The sequence below is a fragment of the Nesoenas mayeri genome (assembly GCF_963082525.1).
Source record: "Nesoenas mayeri genome assembly, chromosome: 1".
NCBI lineage: Eukaryota > Metazoa > Chordata > Aves > Columbiformes > Columbidae > Nesoenas > Nesoenas mayeri.
Window position 1 is genome coordinate 84,275,954 of NC_137541.1, and position 19,801 is coordinate 84,295,754.

A 19,801-nucleotide genomic window follows, 5' to 3' on the forward strand; every position below is an offset into this window, starting at 1 on the left:
TTTTGTGTGAACATGAAACAGCCGTCTATACACTCGCAGACACGCGAACGTGCATCAATGCAGTCACACAGCCACCAGCTTTTGAGCACAGGCTCTGCTGGTTTTGGCACTCTTCAGGCACACTCCTGAAAGCCGCGCACGCTGCTGTTCAGACGCTAAATGGCGTCTTCGGAAACATTTCTCCGGTCGATCTACAGCTCTGATTTCTTCTCGTGTTACTGAGAAATGTCAGCGCAGGGAATCCGTCTCTGTCGAGCACACGTCAATCCCTCTTCGGTTTTCCCCTCTAGACTCTGCCTTGATGATTTCCCTGGTCTCTCTTCACTGGAGCAGTCATGGCTGTGCTGTGTTACACACAGGCACAGCCAAAGCACACCAAGTGTCGAGAGGCACACTCCGCTGAGCTCAACACTAGCACAGATGCACATGTGCGACGAAATCAGTTCACATGCTTGTGGAGAGAAAGACATGGACCCACACGCGTGCAGAGCGACGGATAGATACAGCAGGCGCTAACGAGCACAGACTAACTTACACGCAGACTGTCCCCACACCAACAGGGACCGCTCTGCAAGTATCCTAGACGTTGATTATCGAATCAACCACACTGACCTGTGCCAGACTCCCAGACACTTACACGCAAGACACAATCTCTCTGACAAGCACACAAGTGTTTGCTCTCAGCTATAGATCAGGGACAATCCTGCGCAGTGCGCCCTGTTGCTCTTTCGCTTTAAGGCATGGTGTGTTTCGTTTCTCTTCTGGTGTCTCAATCTGACCCACAGTGGCAGCAGAGAATAATTTTATTTGACTGTGCGAATGTAAGTTTGTTTCACAATAATAGGGGTCAGTATTGTTTCAGTCTCTTTCTGTGGGGTAGCCTGTCCTTTTGGTAGTTCTAAAATACGGTTTGTGTTTCTCAGAAGAATGCCAAATAAAGTAGCTCCTTTGAGGATTCCTGGTTTAGCTTCATAGCTTTTAGCGAGCATGTTCATCAGCAGAAACATTGTGCTGCTTCAGGCAGTGCATTTGTTTTGGGAAGATGTGATGCCCCACTATCAGTGATTTCTTAAAATCACCTTTGATAATATTGATGTACCAAGGTACTGTTACTGATATATTTTCATTTCTTTCCACTTCCTCATCTCTGTCCTGCCTTATCTATGGTGTGGTATGGATTTGCTCAGGTTTCGGGGAGGCTTGGATGTCACTAGATGTCAAACGGGCACTGAGTCAGTGTATACAAATTTCCGAGGCAAGGAGATCATGTTTCCTGTGTCTACAAAGCTGCCCTTCACAGAGGGAGATTCCCAGCAGGTATTGGAAGGGGAACTAAGGAATTCAGCTGTGTGGCTAAGAGGGGAGGGGTATTCAATGTGGGGCTAGTTAGAGGGGCGAATGCCTAATTGCATAACAGTGGGAATTATAGCTGGAGTAATGGTAAAATTAATTGATGAGGGGTTTGGTTCAACAGATGGACTGAAGATGTTAAATAGACTGGTATTTAAGGGCCCATTGTACTGTTCTACTCTTTTTCACCTGCCTTCTCACTTTATTATTTTTCTGTCTCTAGCTTCAGCGGAAGCGTCACATTGGGAATGACATTGTAGCCATCATCTTCCAGGATGAAAGCACACCTTTTGTCCCTGATATGATTGCTTCTAATTTCCTACACGCTTATGTGGTAGTTCAGCTCACTCATGACACAACTGGGGACACTTTCTACAAGGTGAACAGAGCCAATAGATTCCTCTGTACTGATTTGCTGATATTGATCCTTGAAGTGGAAACCTGTTCTTGGGCTTTTGGAAGAGGTGCGGATTCAGCCAGCTGTCATCCTAACAGCTCTGCTTGCACTTTTAGCAAACTTGATCAATATGGAATATTAATGGTATTTATTTCTTTGGATCAATTTTCAGTGAAAGGCAATAATTAGATCTATTACCAGTAGACCTAGAAATCCAGTAGCTGCCACCATCTCTCCTTGCCCTTCACACACTCTCTGTTCTCTGACCAGGAGTCTCCAGTCTGCTATGCTGTTCTCTATTCTATAGGTTCACATAGGTCCTCCCTATTTAGTGTGGTTGCTGCTATTTAGCAATCTCTGTTCATGTTTGTTGAGTATTCAGATTTCATAAATACATTTTTATCTGGATGGGGCTAGGAGGTGAGGCTGACAAAGACCAAGATTCTGGAATGCAAGTGTTTTACTGCAGGACTGCTTAGTGCCTCTACCTAGCAAACAGAAAATGAAAGAGTAATTCAATCAATTTATTAAGAATCTACACATGGAACTAGAATATACTTGTATGTTTTTCAAAGGGGCTGATGAATTTCTGAAGCTTAAAGCTTGGGAATTGAAGCAGGACAAATTCAGATTTTTTGTTGTTGTTGTTGTTTACATCAAAGAGCACAAGGAAAAATTTATGCCATTTTGGGGGATGTATTGCTTGCATCATATAAGTCAGGTAAAACTCATTCACCTAACTGAAAGCTATGTCTGCATTGCTCATGCTGCAGAGCACAGCGCTGAGAGGTTGCCCTGCCGGAGACTGCAGCTCAGATGCAGCTGGTTGGCCTAATCTATGGAATTCAAACCAGCTACATCTGCTTCAGGGGATCCCAGAACAGGATTCCCATCTGTCAGGGAAGTGCTACCTGTTTGGGCCCTCCAGTTGAAAGAAGCTCTACTAGAAAACCAATTCCCTGTCTGCAGCTTTTGCACACAGCTCTTTCACTGTAACATGACTCTGTATGGATGCCTATGTAACTTTATGCTCAACTTTCAGTCATGCTGAGAGAGAAGAAAATATACAGAAGCTCAGGTTCTGTGATGTTTCTATTGTAGAAACATTTTAATCAAAGTGCTATGTCTCGTATTATGTAGAAATGTTGATTTGGTCCTTATGCCTTGGAAATCTACAAGAACACCGAGAATATAAAAATTTGGACAGGATACCCATCTCTTTTCCCACCAACAAGTGTGCTGGGAGTGGAGTAACCACCTTCTATTGTTCCTTGTGCTATGGGGAGCCTGGTATATATGATAGCTTCATATTGATCAGGGACATAGCACAAGGAACATTGATAGCTTCATGTTGATGAGGGGCATAGGGTCCTAGTTCTTGTCTTGCTTTCTGTTTTATAGGGCACAGAAATTTACTGGATTTCATTTAATGACATGAGAAAGAGCTGGGGAAGGTTACCGTTTGTCTTGTCTCTTCCTACTATTGTTTTCATCTTTCCCTGTCTGCAATGCCATTGTTTTGGTTACTGTAATAGGGTTGCCTGTATCATTTAATGAAATAGTCCCAGTCAGGACCCTAGAGCCAATGCAGGATTTTCTGTAAAGGCTTTTCAAAAGGGCGTTTAACTCATTCTGCCTTGAGAGTATTCTAGTACTTAAGAGACTGAAGGAAAATTTTTTTCCATCCATTTTCCCATTTACTTAAGCTTTAGTGCCTTGTGGTTAAATTGGAATATTAATGGCATTTATTTATTTGAATCAATTTTTGCAATGAGAAAATTAAAATCATAGAATGTCCTGAGTTGGAAGGGACCCACAGGGATCATCGAGTCCATCTCCTCCTGTTCCTGCATATGACAACCCCACAGTTCACATTGTATGCCTGATGGCACTGTCTAGTCTTTTCTTGAATATTGACAGGCTGTGACACCTCCCTCGGGAGCCTGTTCCAATGCTCCACTACCCTCTGGGTGAAGAACCTTTTCCTCATGTCCAACCTGAACCTCCTCTGGCACATCTTCCTGCTATTCCCTTGGGTTCTGTCATTGGTCACCAGAGAGAAGAGATCAGTGCCTGCCCCTCCTTCTCCCCTTGTGAGGAAGCTGTAGAGCCTCCCCTCTGTTCTGTCCCAACAGATGGGATGAGGGATGAGTTAACTCTGAATGCGACACACGCCCTGACTCAACAGATGAGACCAGGTGTGAGTTAACTGTCGGTTAATTCTGTGCGGTTATGTGAAGTGAATGACAGACAATCACTCCAGGGGTCCAATTCAGTTACGAGTTTTACTAAAAGTATGTGTTGGAATACTAGTTACAGCAAATAGTGGCTTTGCAAAAATAGTTTATGATATCACAGAACTTATCAATACATTAACAGCAAGAGTCCTACTACGAGCCATGTATTGGCAACCATTAGTAGCTATAATATGGGACTTAGAAGAATCCAACAGCAGAGCTTAAGATAATGTTACTCTTATATGTTCAAAAGGAAGAGAGAGAGAAAAAGAGTGGTACAGAGGGAAGGAAAACTAAGGTGTAAGAGAGAGAGAAAGAGAGTAATATATCACCATTCACAGAAGGAGAGACAAAGAAATGGGGGTATAGAAAAAAGGAGAGGCGGAAAGAGCAGAGAGAAAGGAAGAAAAAAACAGATGAGGGATCCAGTCACTCTTAGGGCTCCACAGCATGGATGATGAGATGTGTGTATGCCCTCCGGTGTCCCGCAGCGAGGATGCTGGGGTTTGTAGTTTAGGAGGGCAGCATCCTCCGATGTCTAGTCTAGTTCCCGTGGTGAGGCTGGTGGGCTGAGGGTCCTCAGGGTGGTGGATTCCCTATCAGTGCTGTTTTAAGCGAGCTTTTTTTATAGCCCTCCGAGTAGAGAAGAGTCTGCGGGGGAAAGGGGTGATTGCGAAAGATCGACAAGTCTCGACAAATCCGGGGCCATGTTGAAGGGTCTGAGCTTTTCCCCTTTGTTTGCCAAGCTGTGCATATCAGAAGATGGAGCTATGTACCCTCCAGCTCATCCCCCACCTCCAGTATTGGCCAGCTGGCCTGGGCTGTGGCTTGTTAGCTTGTTGTTGATATGTAAATCGCAGTTCACCCTATACTGAATGTGTCATCTCCTGTGGCTGGATGAACTAGTTTCGCTACAATGTTTTCAGCCATGATCCTTATCAATACACAACACCCTCCTCCAGGCTGAACAAACCAAGTGACTTTAGCTGCTCCTCATATGGCTTCCCCTCCAAACCCTTCACCAACTTTGTAGCCCTCTTCTGGACACTCTCCAGTATCTTTTTTTATACCGTGGTGCCCAGAACTGCACACAGTGCTCCAAGTGAGGCCACACCAGTGCAGAGGAGAGCGGGACAATCACTTCCCTGGTCCAGCTGGCAATGCTGTGCTTGATGCAACCCAGGACATGGTTGGCCCTCTTGGCAGCCAGGACACACTGGTGGCTCATGTTCAACTTGCTGTTGACCAGAACCCTCAGATGCCTCTCCACGGAACTGCTCTCCAGTATCTTGTTCCCCAGTCTGTATGTACAGCCAGGGCTGCGGTGCCCCAGGTGCAATATCTGGCACTTGCCCTTGTTGAATTTCATGCAGTTGGTGATTGCCCATTTCTCCAATTTGCTCAGATCACTCTGCAGGGCCTCTCTGCATCTGAGAGTGTCAACAGCTCCTCCCAGTTTAGTGTCATTGGCTAACTTAGTATTCCCTCAAGTCCTGTGTCCAAGTCATTTATGAAGACATTGAACAGCACTGGCCCTAAGATGGATCCCTGAGGAACCCCACTAGTGACTGGTCACCACCTGACATAACCCCACTTACTAGAACCCTCTGAGCCCAGCCCATCAGCCAATTACTCACCCACAAGTGTTTTTCCAGCTGTATGCTGGACATCTTGTCCAGGAGGATGCTGTGAGAGACAGTATCAAAGGCTTTACTGAAATCCAAAAAGATCACATCGACAGGCTTCCCTTGGTAAACTAGGTGGGTAACCTTGTCGTAGCAAGAAATTAAGTTTGTTAAGCAGGACTGTGTTGTCATTCAGATGTTTTTCAGTAACTTCTAGAATAATCTTCTCCATAATTTTGCGAGGCACAGATATGATGCTGACATGCCTGACAAAATGCAAGGCAGGATTTTAACTGGTAGATATCTATTGGGAGGGTGTGAGAGGCCTTGTAATTAAGGGTGCTGGCCTATGATGTGAGAAATCTGAACTACCACATCAAACTTGGCAAAAAAAAGCCTGCGAAATATTCTTAATTGCTGTGTGTATCTGGTAAGATAGCTGTGTATAATTACAAGTAAATGGTGTGAAGAGCCAACTGACTATATAAAAACTTCATTACAGTAACTTTTTTGGCATTGATATGTCGGGTAGGAGCACGGTTAAAGAAAAAAAAAAAGACAAAAAACCACATGGATATCCTTATCTCTTGCTGAGAAAGTGCTTTTGTATGTGTACCATATGTGTCTCAGAGAGGTGGTGTCACTGAGATACTCCCCTCACTGTGCAGTGTAGTTCCACTGAAAATTCTCTGTCAAAAAAAAGAAAAAAAAAAGATCACTATAATCACATTGACAGAGGTTCTTCTAGTGGAGGTAAATCTTGCCGGCTGAATAGAAGCTGCTTTTTTTTTTTTCCAAATATACTGCTTGTTATTAAAGATTTCTAAAAACCAATTCACTTTATTGGTTTTGTTGCTTTTACTGTGTGCACATCTAGCTGACTGAATTTCTGGAAGATAAATCAGCACATTTATTCACTGAGTTCAGAAAGAGCTGGATGCATGGGATAACATATTTGAGTTCTTTTCGATATGTGAATTATTCAGGAGGGATCAGATATACCATAGTAGTCTGAAGGCTTTGATAGTCTCACTTGTGTTATGATACTTATTTTTTCCCCCTTATATTTTTTCAGGTTTCAGTCACAGCCCGAGATGACGTCCCCTTCTTTGGACCCCCTCTGCCAAATCCAGCCATATTTAGAAAGGTTTGTTTCTCTTGTCCACTGTTAGATGGCAGGGTAATATGGTACATACCCTGGAGTTCTGAGTCAGTGTTGTCAGTCTGGCTACATGACTTTGGAGGTCTAAAGAGCAGAAAGGCAGAGCTTTTCTCATGTGATATTTTTATTATTGTTTTCATTTCTAGTCTAGTCTTCATCCTGTTTTGCAGAGTGCAGAGTTTCGTGAATTCCTTTTGGCCAAGCTCATCAATGCTGAGTACAGCTGCTATCGAGCTGATAAATTTGCTAAATTAGAGGTGGGTCTATTACCTTGTTGTTTGCATTAAAAATTATAAAATTATATTACTGCCAGATTAAGAAAATACAGTATAACTTTTTACTTCTACTTCTTATTTTGTGTTGCTTTAAAAAGGAAGATGAAATGTTATGATACTTGGCTATGTGATACTTCCTTCGTATTTCACAGCAGGTGTGATAGAATATGAACAGGTACCTCCTAATGTAAAGATCTAATCCTCAAGTAAGAGTGGGAATATGATGCATGCATTTTGCTGGAGGAAATTCTGTTTTAGCTGAAACTCAGTATTGTGCTGCAGGATGTGTACTGATCTCACTGATTTTGGTTCAAGGTACTAAAATTCTGTTCCACACTCTGCTGCTTACCTGATCTAGAAAAAAATGCCCTCAATTCATGCCTCTTTTTCATCACCTGTAAAAAAAAGTACCGGTGTCCTTTATGACTTGCTTTAGAAAGAGTTTAAAATGGCTAGGTACTATTGTAATATGTTCCATAAAATCTAAGCCACTAAAACCACATCTAAAACCACTTCATACTGTTTAAAATAATCTTCATGATGTTTGGTTTTGTTTTTGTTTTTTTAAGACAGACGTGAGACATTGCAAAAACAGGAAAAATAATCCCTCCGCCCCCAATAATAGTTGTGTTTTCATTCCTAATGTTGACGCAGGAAAGAACTCGGAGTGCCCTCTTGGAGAGCCTTTTTGAGGAGCTGCAGCTTCGCAGCCGCAGTATGATGGGGTTGCCCATAGGGGAGGATGACAAGATAGAGAATGGCAGTGGGAGCTTCCTTGAGAATTTCAAGGTGAGCCATAGTGGATTGATTCCTTTACCCAATTGCTCATAATTTTCTCAAGCTCGTTGTGTGTCCCTCCAAGGAATATTCACCCTGCTGGTCAGCTGTGCTTAGGGTGAGACAGAAGAAGTCTTTCAATCCAGCAGCCTTTCTCTAGAGCATCTTCAACTGTCCTTTGCCATATGTCTCAAGAAAAATTTTTCCCCTTCCTGTGCGCCTTTCTACAGAGCTACAGTGTGGCTTAGGGTGGAATTCCTTATTGTCCCTAAGAAATGAAATTCTTTATGCTTCATGCTGTCGTCTAATGTTAGACGAGGTGTCACTCCATGACTTACAGAAAAAGGAATGAGTGTTTGCAAGAGGAATAGTAATACCTAGTAGCAAGCAGCTTTCAGTTCCTACAGCATATCTCTTTCACTTAATTTTCCTCATAACTGAAATATTTGCAAGAGCCACTGCAAGAGCGTTTCTAATGTATCTGTGAGTGTACCATCTAGAGAAACTGTGATGCTTTACTTACTCTCTAAAAGCCAGAGATAATTTACTTTCTTTTGTTCAGTGTAGATTACACTTTGTTCTTTTTCTTTTTCTTTTTCTTTTTTTTTTTTTTAATCAGGTGGCAGAACTTATTTTAAAAGTGATCAAGATGATACGAGATAGGAAAGTTTTTGTACAAACAGGAAAACTGAGTTTTGAACTGAGAATCTTATATCATTTTCCTATCTACTTTTCCTCTCCCACTTCTGTGGAAGTGCCTCACCACTTCTTTTGTGTAAGTTAGCTGTCTGGACAGAGAAATACGTTATTTCTTCAGATGACCATGGTGGGCTAGTTAGAGTTGTTAAGGGCTGTCAAACTAATCCATTTACATATAGTTATATGCGTAGCTTTGGTCAGAACTGGGATGCTTTGATGAGGTGTGTTTTTACATACAATCAGTCTATCCTGCCTTTGCTGCTAAACAGGAATTTCCTACCCATCTGGGTCTTACACTAATTATCCCAAAATGTCCTTTTCTGACTTATAGCAGATGCTGTGATTTGCATGTCATGTAGACATATGACCTTTGCAGAAGGCTGGAAAAGGCTGAGTAAACTCAAAAATAGCTTTTTCAGATGCTGCAGACTTTAGTATGGCTCCTTTCCCTTTGGAACCAACACCCAAGTTCATGCAAGACTGAACCTTACAGTCTTGAACAGGAGTTTGATTTTCTGTTTTGTAGCCTGTACTGGGTAAGAATTCTTCAGATTATGCTGTCTTATCCAATCTGCTGGGATACTGGTAGGGAATCTCTATTTTTTGCAACAGGAAAAGGGAAGTGAAAGTAGAGAATAAACTTGAGGAAGAGATCTCCACTGGCAGTGAGCTCCATGAATTGGCTAGGACCAAAAATGGGTAATATCTAAGATGCTGTCTTCTAGGAATTAGGATTTCTGTGGTTTTGGTGCTGGTTTATCACACCTTTCCACCCAAACTGTGGTACTTTTCCTACTGCTCTACTGTGTGCAGGTCTATATGTGTATCTGTGTTTGTTTGTTTCCCTGCTTCCCCACTGTTCAGCGGGTGATTAGAGGCCGCAGCCAGAGCCTGGATACCATGGGGATATCCATGAGAAAGCAGCAGCCAGCCACCCTGCCCAGCCGCCCAGCTACACCTGGCCTTGCCCTCAGCCAGAGTGTCACCGAGGGCCCTAAGGCCATTGCTGCGGTAAGGTATTTGAGTGGGCTGTAAGAAGAAACCTGGCATACCTTTGTGAGCCATCCATACATTCTTAGTTCTCTTTCCCTATTAGTTTGTCCTTTTGTCTTTCTGTGAATGTCTTTCTGTTGTACAATCCCATCTCACAAGTGGTGACAGCACGTGTTGCAATCTGTTTTGTCTGTGCCTATCTCTAGCCTCAGTTCATGTGTAAACTAGAGCTGAGATTGATGCAGACTGGGAGGAGAAAGCCAAACATGATTCTGCATCAGATATCTATCCTGGATTAGATCCTGTATGTTGCCATACCTTAAAAAAATGCATGTACTGTGGTTTGACTAGAATGGTGCTGTATTCTCATATGGCAAGAGCTGAGAATATAAAGACACTAGATCTGTTCCATTTTCTTCAATTTCACCAATCAGATTCTTTTCTGTAATATAAACAGGTGTGCAATGCTTATTCAAGGTGCGTTTTTGCTGTAAACATAATTTGTATGTTGGGAACAAATAGCAGAGTTAATAAAGTTTGGGGTGAGAAAGAGTGAATATTTCTAGTCACTATCAAAGGCTTTCTTATTTGATAAGGATACCAAACGTATGTGATCAGTGTGAGCATAACAAATCCATGACAAATGTTACCAGAAAAGAATCCATGTTTCTGATACTGGAATTATGGTCACTTTGGCCAAAGTGCATCTAGCTGATTATGGTCTTTGCACTAGTGATGTCAGTATACAGGCAAACTACAAAAACACATCTCTGAGTAAGCCAAGAAGGTTCCTTTCAGTATGGAAATTTATTGGTGACAGTTTCCTCAGTTGTATGCATTCCTTATGTCAGCACAACTAATTCACAGCGTAGTAATGATGAGTTTGCTGCCTCCTTCTCTCCTTTAACTTCTATTTTTCTCTGCCTTCCTGATTCTGCCTCTCCTTCTCTCATCACATGGGGATACCTCCCTTCCTGAGCCTCTTTCTCTGTATAGTGGCTGTGTATCTTGTTCTGACTTTGTTTCTGTATCTTTCAGTCTCTTTCTTGTACCACCTTTGTAAGCCCTAGATTATGTTTCTCACTGACAGAAAGTACTCCTTGCACCAGTGGAGCTGAGCTGTTCTATTGTATTGCAAAGCAAAGGAGAGGATCTGGATCCACATTGCAAACTCTCTTCCATGCTTTCAGTTCTCCACAGTGTTTCCCGTCATGTTTCCCGCCCTCTTTTCTGTCACACTTTCCTTTTTTCTAGTCTTTTGCCTTGCCTGGTTGGAGCCCCTCACGTACTCGAGCTAGCTGGTTCCATGGGCGACGGAGTAGTGCCATTGGCATTGAGAACATACGGGAGGAAAAGAGGTATGAGCCGTGGGAAGATGAGACAAAGACAGAAAAAAAAAAAACAAACATAGAAGGAGATGAGAAAGGGGAGATAGAAAGGCATGTATAAGGACAGAAAGGTAATTGACAGGAATGAGTATGGAAATGGAAATGGTTGGAATGGGAAGAAAAGCCTCATTATGAGTTAATGGAGAAATGGACAATTGACAGAAACAAACAAAACAAAAAGGGCTCTTTGTAAAGGAGAATAATCAATATGAGTGGAAGAAGGGAGGAAATGGGTGGAGGAACATAGTAATGTCACTCTTAAATATTGTGCAATATGTTCCAGGACTCCTGGTTCTCCTGTTCTGTATTCATCACTTTCAGATAACAATCAGATTAAAGGCTTCTATTTGGCAAGGGAGAATTGGGTGCTTGGTTGTTTGTTTGGTTTTGTGTCAAAAAGTTCAAATAGACAAAACTTCTGATACCTTGAAAAAAAAGGATTTTTTAAAAAAAGCTTTAAGTCAAAACAAATTAGATGGTGTGAGAAATACTTAAAGGGTAACATACAGGTTCAAGGAGTGATTTGGCATATTTGACAGAATTTTAACCATTCAAAAGTTGTCTGTTGGTCACAAGAGATTTAGTTAAATCAAATTTGTCTCAGTTCTTGCTGAGGCTCCTTTTCAAGATTATACAGAGTTTCAGAAGTCACATGAGTGCTCTGCATCTAATATACATTTTTTCCAGGTGCAAGAATTCCGGGGGACAGCTTACAGACTCAGCGTAAAAGGGGGAAAAAAGCTATCTTTAATGTGGAAAATAGTGATTTCACAACAGGAAGAATTACTACATTTTCCCTTCTAGGTATTCCCTTGGATCTTTCTTTAATGAGATGCCTAGGACCTAATCTGAATAAAAATAGTATAGAATACAGTATAGAACCTTCTTTGAGAAAAATTAAATCTGAGACAACTTCCATGTAACAGTCTAAGCCAACCCAGTAGCCATAGCTCCTCACTACTTTGAATAGTTTTGTACCTTATGCAGCTGCACCTGCCAACCCATTACATTGTGTACAACATTATTCACTATCCCTTTAAAAGATCTGTAAAAGTTTTCTACAATAAGGAAAATCCCTAGATTTGTTTTCTTTCTGTTTTGTTTTTGTTTGGTTGGTTTTTGTTTTGGTTTGGTTTTTCCCCTGGCCTTTGCTAGGAGGGAATTGGTAAGTTATTTGGTTTATTTAGCTTTCCTTTTGTTTATTTGTAATCGTATTATAGATATGAGGAACAGTGAGCCTTATCTTGTGTTCTGTGAAAAACTATTTGGTTGATTCTTGAAGGTACAGTTTAACCAGCAACTGGTCTGTTCTAATGGTTCAATGCCACTGAAAAGCAGTCCCACTAACTCTTTCAACTACCCAATCCTGTCCTATTCCTTGTGATGGCTCAGATGTTCAGTGAACTCTTCATGGAACTGATTCAGCCCATTAATCTAACAGAAAAAGTATCAACTTTCACTGGATTGTCTGCCAGGTTCTGCCATGAACTGGTTCATGCATGAGTCTGATGGGTACCTGGGCTGATGGGAAGTACACTCAGCAAGAATGGGGGAGACTGGAGCAGTCTCTCTGGCAGAAGAGAGATTAACACACTGTGTGTGACTTCACCCTGAAGCTGTAGTTTAATGGTATGCAGGCTCTGACAGCAGAGCTGACCCAGGAGGAACTTTGTGAGCTCCATCACTGAAGCAACAAAACTCACTCAAAAAAACCCTGAGTTTTCCGATCCTTAATTAAACATACCCCACTTTTCAGTTACTTACACAGACAGCTTGCTTCAGAAGTATCTTGACAAGTACTAGTAGCAACAAAACTATTGTAACCATCCTGAAACAGAAATTTGCTGGATCCTTTTTCTTTGTGCAATAAATACATTAACTCTCTAATCAATCCTAAAACTTTCTAAGACCAATGAAATGGGGAGGGTAGAAGAAAAAGAGGAAGAATTAAAAGAGAGTACAGAAATTAATTTTAACTTTTATATCAATTCAAAAGGAGCTTAAAGCTGGCCATTTCTAATATATTGCCCTCAACAGGTCACATGTGAGGAACCTACTCTTCTCAACACAACTGTACTTTCATGTGTATATGAAAGATCCAGCTTTGTAATTGTGGCTGGTAAGAAAGTGTTAGAATAGATAGTAGTTAACTCTGACCATGGGGTACAGCTGGTTTCTATTTTTTCCCAACAGAGGCACTGCAGAGAGGATACGGAAGGTGCTGGACAGTCCAGGAACTTTCTTTGACCTGAAGTCTGATGGATCCTCCAGTCCCAGCTCTCCAGAATTCCCCAGGAGGATAAGCAAGTGAGTTGAAAATAATTTTATTATTTGAAATACACTCAGTGTGTCTGGTATTGACTTAAGCATGGTGCATGTCTTGCTGTCTTGGAGGATTTACTAAGATTGCCCACACCAGGCATTGCAGTATCTTAAAAGTTGTATGTCTGGCCATGGAACAGTAATTCAAGCATGCAAGTAAGTAAGTCAGCTTTCTTAAACAGCCAGTGAATAAAGATTGAACCATTTAAAGGTGATTTGGCTGTATCTTTACTGTAATGTTAGTTTGCATCCAACAGGATACACAAAGCCCTAGCAGTTCAGTTGTCCATGCTTACTCATGTATTTTTTTCCTCTGTAGTTTGCTCTGGGTTGATTTTGGAGCTTCATGGAGAAGCTTGGACAAGGGTTTGTTGGAATGTTGAGTTGTGTTCAAGTTCTGCCCCTTCAAGCAGGATTCACGCTGCTGCTCCAAACCAGTCTGAACTACTAGTCTGTTTTCAGTCCCCCCAAAGTGTTACAGTGGGGTCTCGTGTGTTGCACCTAAGTTTCATCGCTAAAGTACGCCATACCATACCTAGTGTACTTCTGCAAAATACTTCACGTGGTAGTCTGCAAAATAGTTCTTCAGTTTCTGGTGGTCAAAAACTATATAAAAATGTACTTTCCTGGTAGTGCATCTTTGCTGTTGCTAAGCTGCATTATGCTGGGATGTGATCCTATCTAGGATACTTCAGGACTTAATGGAAACTATACATTTACATTTACAAGATTCCAGAGCAGCCTGTCTCTAAATCCAGGACTGCAGCTGACTTTCTGGAACAGCTTGCCACACCTGATTTTTTTCATGAGAACTTGGATGAGACCTGTGGCAAAAAGGGCACTGAGTACTTTGTAGTAAGGCATGTCCCTTTCTCAGGACTGGGGCTGCTCTAGGAAACTTTCGGGAAATGCTCTAGAGCCAGGCCTCTGTGTTGCTCCAGGTGCCAAGTCTGATAAGGAAGGGCCTTCCTTCCAGGTAGATCCAAAGTTCCATAAGAATTGCAGGCTGGTGACTATCTGCAGTAGTTCAGCTGTGCGACTACCCAAAATGTTGTCACAGCCAAGGTGCAGAGTTCTGGTAAATATGTTTTTGTGATACTAGTTTTTGGTTTAGGTGGGTGTCCAAAATTTTGGTGGAGGATGAGAGCACAGCTAGGAGATATAGACCATTTAAGATGCTAGCTCTAGCAGCAAAGGATAAGAGAGAATGCAGGACATGGAATCACTGATTGGTCAGCAGCTCCTTCCAGCCTTACCACATTATTCTACCTCCCCATCCTCATACTGCCTGGGACCTTGTTAATGAATTAGAGGTTCACACGTGAAGGACTCTTGCTCTGATTAGGCAGATGAAGTAACCTTGCATAATCAGCAAGAATTCTGCCTAGTAAGAAAACATCTCATAATTTGGTTAGTCCTGGTTAGCATACTGTAGAATGTGTGCATGTCCTGGAAGAAAATGATGAAGCTTTCTTGACATCTGTTCCTGATTTCTACATTTGATGGCGGGCTTCATCCACTTCCCAGCCCCCAGTGTCTATTCATCAGCTGAGGTGAACCAGATGCAATGGCTGTTTCAAATTGATATGACATGCTTTCAGAGAGCAAACATACCATGGGATTTCACTGACAATACTTGCATGAATATTGTTTATGCACATGAGGCATGACCTGTACGATTTGGCAGTCTATTTCTGTCACCAGGATTCTCTCTGAGCATCTTTTTCCAGTCCTGGATCCAAAACCACTTGTACAATCACCAGAAGAAGTCTTTTCACAGTTGTGGTAGTTTAGCTCTTTCCTGGACAGTTTGTTTACAAGGTGGGATGTAACATGGAGTTTAGTACAACTGGTGATTAGCCAGAGTTAGAGTTGTAATTTCAGAGTTAGGGACCAGCCCATGTACAAGTCATAGCTTCTGCATCATAGCTGGGACAGGGAATCAAGGACATGGAATTCCACCACATAGAGCGCACTATTTTCACCAAAACAGTATTAGCACATTATTGCAGTAACAGTCTAGGAGTTTAATTCTAACAGGCTATCTCAAAGATAGTTCTACTGAAATAGTATTGTTCATTAATTGTGAAGCCACAAATCAGGATTGTGATATAGGCATATTTCTAATGCAAAAAGAGTTCCAGCTGGTTCTAGAGCAATTTCTGCAGCCCATATTAAAAATGTCATCCCTGGCAGTATGTCAATCAATCCGCTCCTGGTTCTCCCCAGAGAGTAGTGTCACAGGAAATTTCTCTGTCACAAAAATGTTCAGCATGTTGCAGCTGGTCTTAAATAATAATTACAGATTCTAGACCGAATCAAACCCTTAGTCCATGTTGTGCTAAAACCAAGCTGGAAATAATGTAAAGGGAACACAGATTAATTCTTTTACAGTAGCGCTCTCTTTCCTCACATGCTGATTGCCAACACACCATTCTGCAGTGATTAGCTTGCAGTCCATGAAACTGCATTGTTCAGTTGGGCTTCTCTACCACGTGCAGGGACAATTACCCTTAGTTTTTCTGCTTTACTGTCCAGGTAGGCTTCCAAATAATCCTTCTTCCCATGGGACAGACTTAAAAGAATGAACCCCGCCTAAGTAACCACATAGCAAACCTCCTCAGGATCAGATGGCTTTCTGGGTTGCATCTGAAAAATCAAGCACTGTACTGTGTACACCCAAATCCTAGGAAAAGTTTTTTTGTGTTTTCCATCCTTAGACTCATCTGAGTAGGGACATCAAGCCAATCAAGCGCGGACCAGATGCTTCTCTGTCATTGGTTACCTACTGAAGATACCGGCAAGACTTTTGGGGTGAAATGAGAGCCTTGGCTAAGAGGAGCATGAACTTACTTAGAGGACCTCAAGGACTGTGGAGAGACCAAGTGGCACCATGTAATGCTCCACTGGCAGTTCCAGGAGCAGGAGTCCTGGGAAAGGGACGTGTCCAGATAACTTCTATTGGAGCATTTTGGCTCTAGCCCATTCCCATTGCCCAGTTAGCAGCCATTGAAACAGCCTCTACTAGTGATGAGGGAAAGAGGCTGCTGCTGAGTGCCTCTCCTTCTCTTCCCCTCCCCTCTTCTCAGATGAGCCAGAAGAGAACAGCTTGGCCTGCAGAAGGCAAGAGCAGACAAACATCTTTCCACCTCTGTCTCTACTGTCTTTGGATGACATAGGTCAGTAGGTGAGGATGGAGAAACCTGCTGAGGAAGGATGCTGAGAAGGAGATACTTTGTAAAAATCTGGGCTCTAACTCACTTAAATTCATGTTATTGATTTGCTCTGCCAATAGAGAAGCATGTTGGTCTTCATTTCCTCCAAAATATATTTCCTAACCTCCTGAGGAAATACCTTTGGCCTATATTGGCCCTGTCTTTACTGTTCTCCCTGTTGCATGCTGGCATGTGATATGCCTGAGACTTTAGGTTTCATTACTGCTTATAGGTCAAGACTGGCCACATTTTGCAGTGTTTCTGAAGGAATAAACATATTTAGTATCTTGAAGGTGTCTTATCTTTCTTGCCTCTCCTAGCTTTTTTGGGTTTCTTAACATTTTTAAGCACTCATCTCTCTCTTATTGGCTGATCTCTTCTGCAGGCAGTGAGTATTTCACCATAAATGTTAGGTTTACATGCACAGTGCACCTTCCACCATGTGAGCTTATCAGCCTCATGAACTGCTCTTTCTCCTAGATGACTGTAAGCAGTGGATCCCAAATTCTGAGCTGGGAGAAGCTGACCTAAAGGGTCCTTTTTGACAGATATGAAACATGGTATATATCATGGCTATCTCAGTGACCATGACATTTGAGAGAGTGGCAGTCAAGTGATCCAATAGATTTTGTTTTGAATGTTCCTATTGTAATGGCCCTGTGGGAGCTAAAAGTCTAGTGGGATGGACCTACAGGAGCCTGGCTACTGGCAGCTGTGCACATACAAAATCACCAGGAAGGGCATCCTCACCTAGGTATGTTCCTATCTGTAAGCAGGAGGACCTTTCTGACATGTCTGTGCAAGAGCTTGACACTCAATCCTAATGGCTTGGCACTGAGACATCCTAAAATAATGCAGATCTCAGTAATTTGTTTGTGCCTTCCCATTGCTTCCTTGAATTTTCTTAGTTAATAATTCTATAATACTGGTTAATATCTATAAGTTTTCCTTACTCCTCCTGTTAAAACTGTCTGGAAACATAGCAGTAACAATTCATAAGCTCTACGACATGAAAAGTGTGCTTTTATAGCTTCCTTGTACTGTCTGGAATTTCACCAGACCAAACACAATAGGCTGAGAGTGGATGTGGGTGGCCGAGGCTGGGTAGTGCCTTGCCTTTATACTCAGTTTAACACCTCAACATGTTGTATTTAGGCTTCTAAAATCTCTAATCTCCAAAGTGAAGGCATCTGTTGATTTTAATGAATGTCTAGAGGTTAACAGTGCTTAAATGCAGGTGGTTTGACTCACTCTGCTTGAAGACACTTAGGTCTGTGACTTAAAAATTCAGTCTTGTCCTTTGATTATAGTTATCCAGCATGGAAACAAGAAGTGGTGTTTCTACTAAATGAAGTAGCAACTAGAAATTAAGGAATGCAAGCCAGTTCACCAGAATTGGAAAAACTAGCTGTGGATGAATAATTTCCTGTTGCTGACTACTATATGGTAAAGTTATGTCACAAAAAGTGCAAGCCTATGTGTAACAATAAGCCTGATAATGTTGAATGCTTACATTTCACAGAATGCTCAGGAGTCAGACTTCAGGATACTGCATGATGCAGCCATTCTCACGTTCTTCATCCAGTGTAAGCAGTTGTTGTAGTAGTTTGAGGGAAAATGAAACATCTGAGGAAGAGGAGAATGACAGGGTGGGTGTATGAACTCTAACAGGCTACCCTCCCTGATTTTACCAAGTGCTTTATTAAAACACGTCTTCTTTGCCCTCTCCAGGAGCTGAGGTGCTCTCTTAAGGGCCTTCCAAAACAGGATTCAATGGTTCAGACTACGTGGCTGGATGACAGTGACTGCACACCCAGTACTTCCAGCTCACCAGGTAAAAAAGAAAGAAAGAAAAACAGAAAAAATCCTCTGGTTATGCTTCTAGAAACATATGTGATGTTGAGCTACGATCATTTTGGAAAATCTTTCGTATGCCATCCTTGAGATTTGGGAAAGCATAGGTAGATAATAGGCTGAGAGAAATGGGAGAGAAGCCAGCATGCAAATCCTAATGGGGAATGGAGAATGGGAAGTGTGTTCCAGTAGCATGAATAAATATTGCTGTACACACTGCAGAAGGAGCTACAGTAGATTGCAAAGAATGAGTGTGTTCCTGTGTGAGTGTGTTCATGTGTTTCTATGGAGAACAAGCAAGAACAGAACAAGCAAGGGCTCAGTTAGCTTTAATTTTCTTAGGACAGTCTCAAGATGATATTCGAAAGAAATTACAGAAACTGGAGGGGGCACAATTACGAGATCTGGATGTTATGTTAGAAACAGCCTGGAAAGTTAATAATAAGAGAGAAAAGGAACAGTCAAGGCATTATCAGCAAGACCTATTGTCCAAGGACAAGGTGGGGGAGTAGGAACAGGAGTCCGTGGTAGATGAATTAGAAACGGTCAAGGGCGTGGTTTTTAGAATGTTCAGGGAATTCCTTTGGGACCTGTTGTAAAGCTTGGTTCAAATCAATGTGCTTATTGTAAGCAGCAAGGACACTGGAAAAACGAATGCCCAAACTGTCCCGGTTCCATGAGTTGGGTACCAAATGCAGTAGGAAATGCAGTACAAACTATGGTGCTGGGGGAGTATAGTAATGACAGCTGACTATATGAAAGCACAAAAATGGATACCCAGAATAAGGAGCCCTTAGTGACGGTACAAGTGGGAGACCAGGATGTGAGATTTTTTGTGGACACAGGGGCTACCTATTCTGTGCTAAATTCCTTACAGGGAACAGTAGGTCATAAAACAACAACGATTGTTGGTGCCACAGGGAAGGAAGAAGTACGGCCATTCCTACAACCCTTAGATTTGTGTTTTGGAGGAAAGGAATTAACCCACAAGTTCTTATATGTTCCAGACTGTCCAGTTTCCCTTTTAGGACGGGATTTATTGACCACATTGGATGCCGTAATAACATTTGAGGATGGAAACCTGGTAATGAAAATTCCAGAATCTAAGGTAGGACAAATTCTGTTATTAAAAGAAAACCTGGTAGTGAAAATACCACAAGCAGTGGAGGAGGCTGTGATGGACTGACATACCTGGGAAATCAAAACCAGCCCAGCCTGTAAAAGTGGAACTGAAGGAAGATGCCAAGCCAGTACAGTTGAGGCAGTACCCACTGAAACTAGAAGCTAGGTTGGGCATAGTACCTCTAATTGAAAAATTCTTGAAATATGGTATTCTAGAGGAATGTGAATCAGAATATAATACTCCAATTTTTCCAGTAAAGAAACCTGATGGTAGTTATCAATTAGTCCAAGATTTGCGGGCTGTAAACCAGATCACTAAGGACATTTATCCGGTAGTTGCAAATCCATATACCTTGTTAACATCTGTGAAAGAGAAATATAAATG

General features: G+C 42.0%; 1 protein-coding gene across 1 annotated transcript; it reads left to right on the top strand.

The window, feature by feature from the left end:
- Nucleotides 1-1,173: 1,173 nt before the first annotated feature.
- LOC308041603 (rap1 GTPase-activating protein 1-like) lies at nucleotides 1,174-19,188 on the top strand (the record flags this gene model as incomplete). Its single annotated transcript, XM_080346390.1, has 11 exons — nucleotides 1,174-1,317; nucleotides 1,574-1,729; nucleotides 6,685-6,756; nucleotides 6,942-7,028; nucleotides 7,701-7,835; nucleotides 9,387-9,533; nucleotides 10,770-10,873; nucleotides 13,097-13,210; nucleotides 17,963-18,089; nucleotides 18,172-18,274; nucleotides 19,172-19,188. The coding sequence occupies 11 exons, from the start codon at nucleotides 1,174-1,176 to the stop codon at nucleotides 19,186-19,188; spliced, it is 1,206 nt and encodes a 401-aa protein (XP_080202516.1).
- Nucleotides 19,189-19,801: the final 613 nt, after the last annotated feature.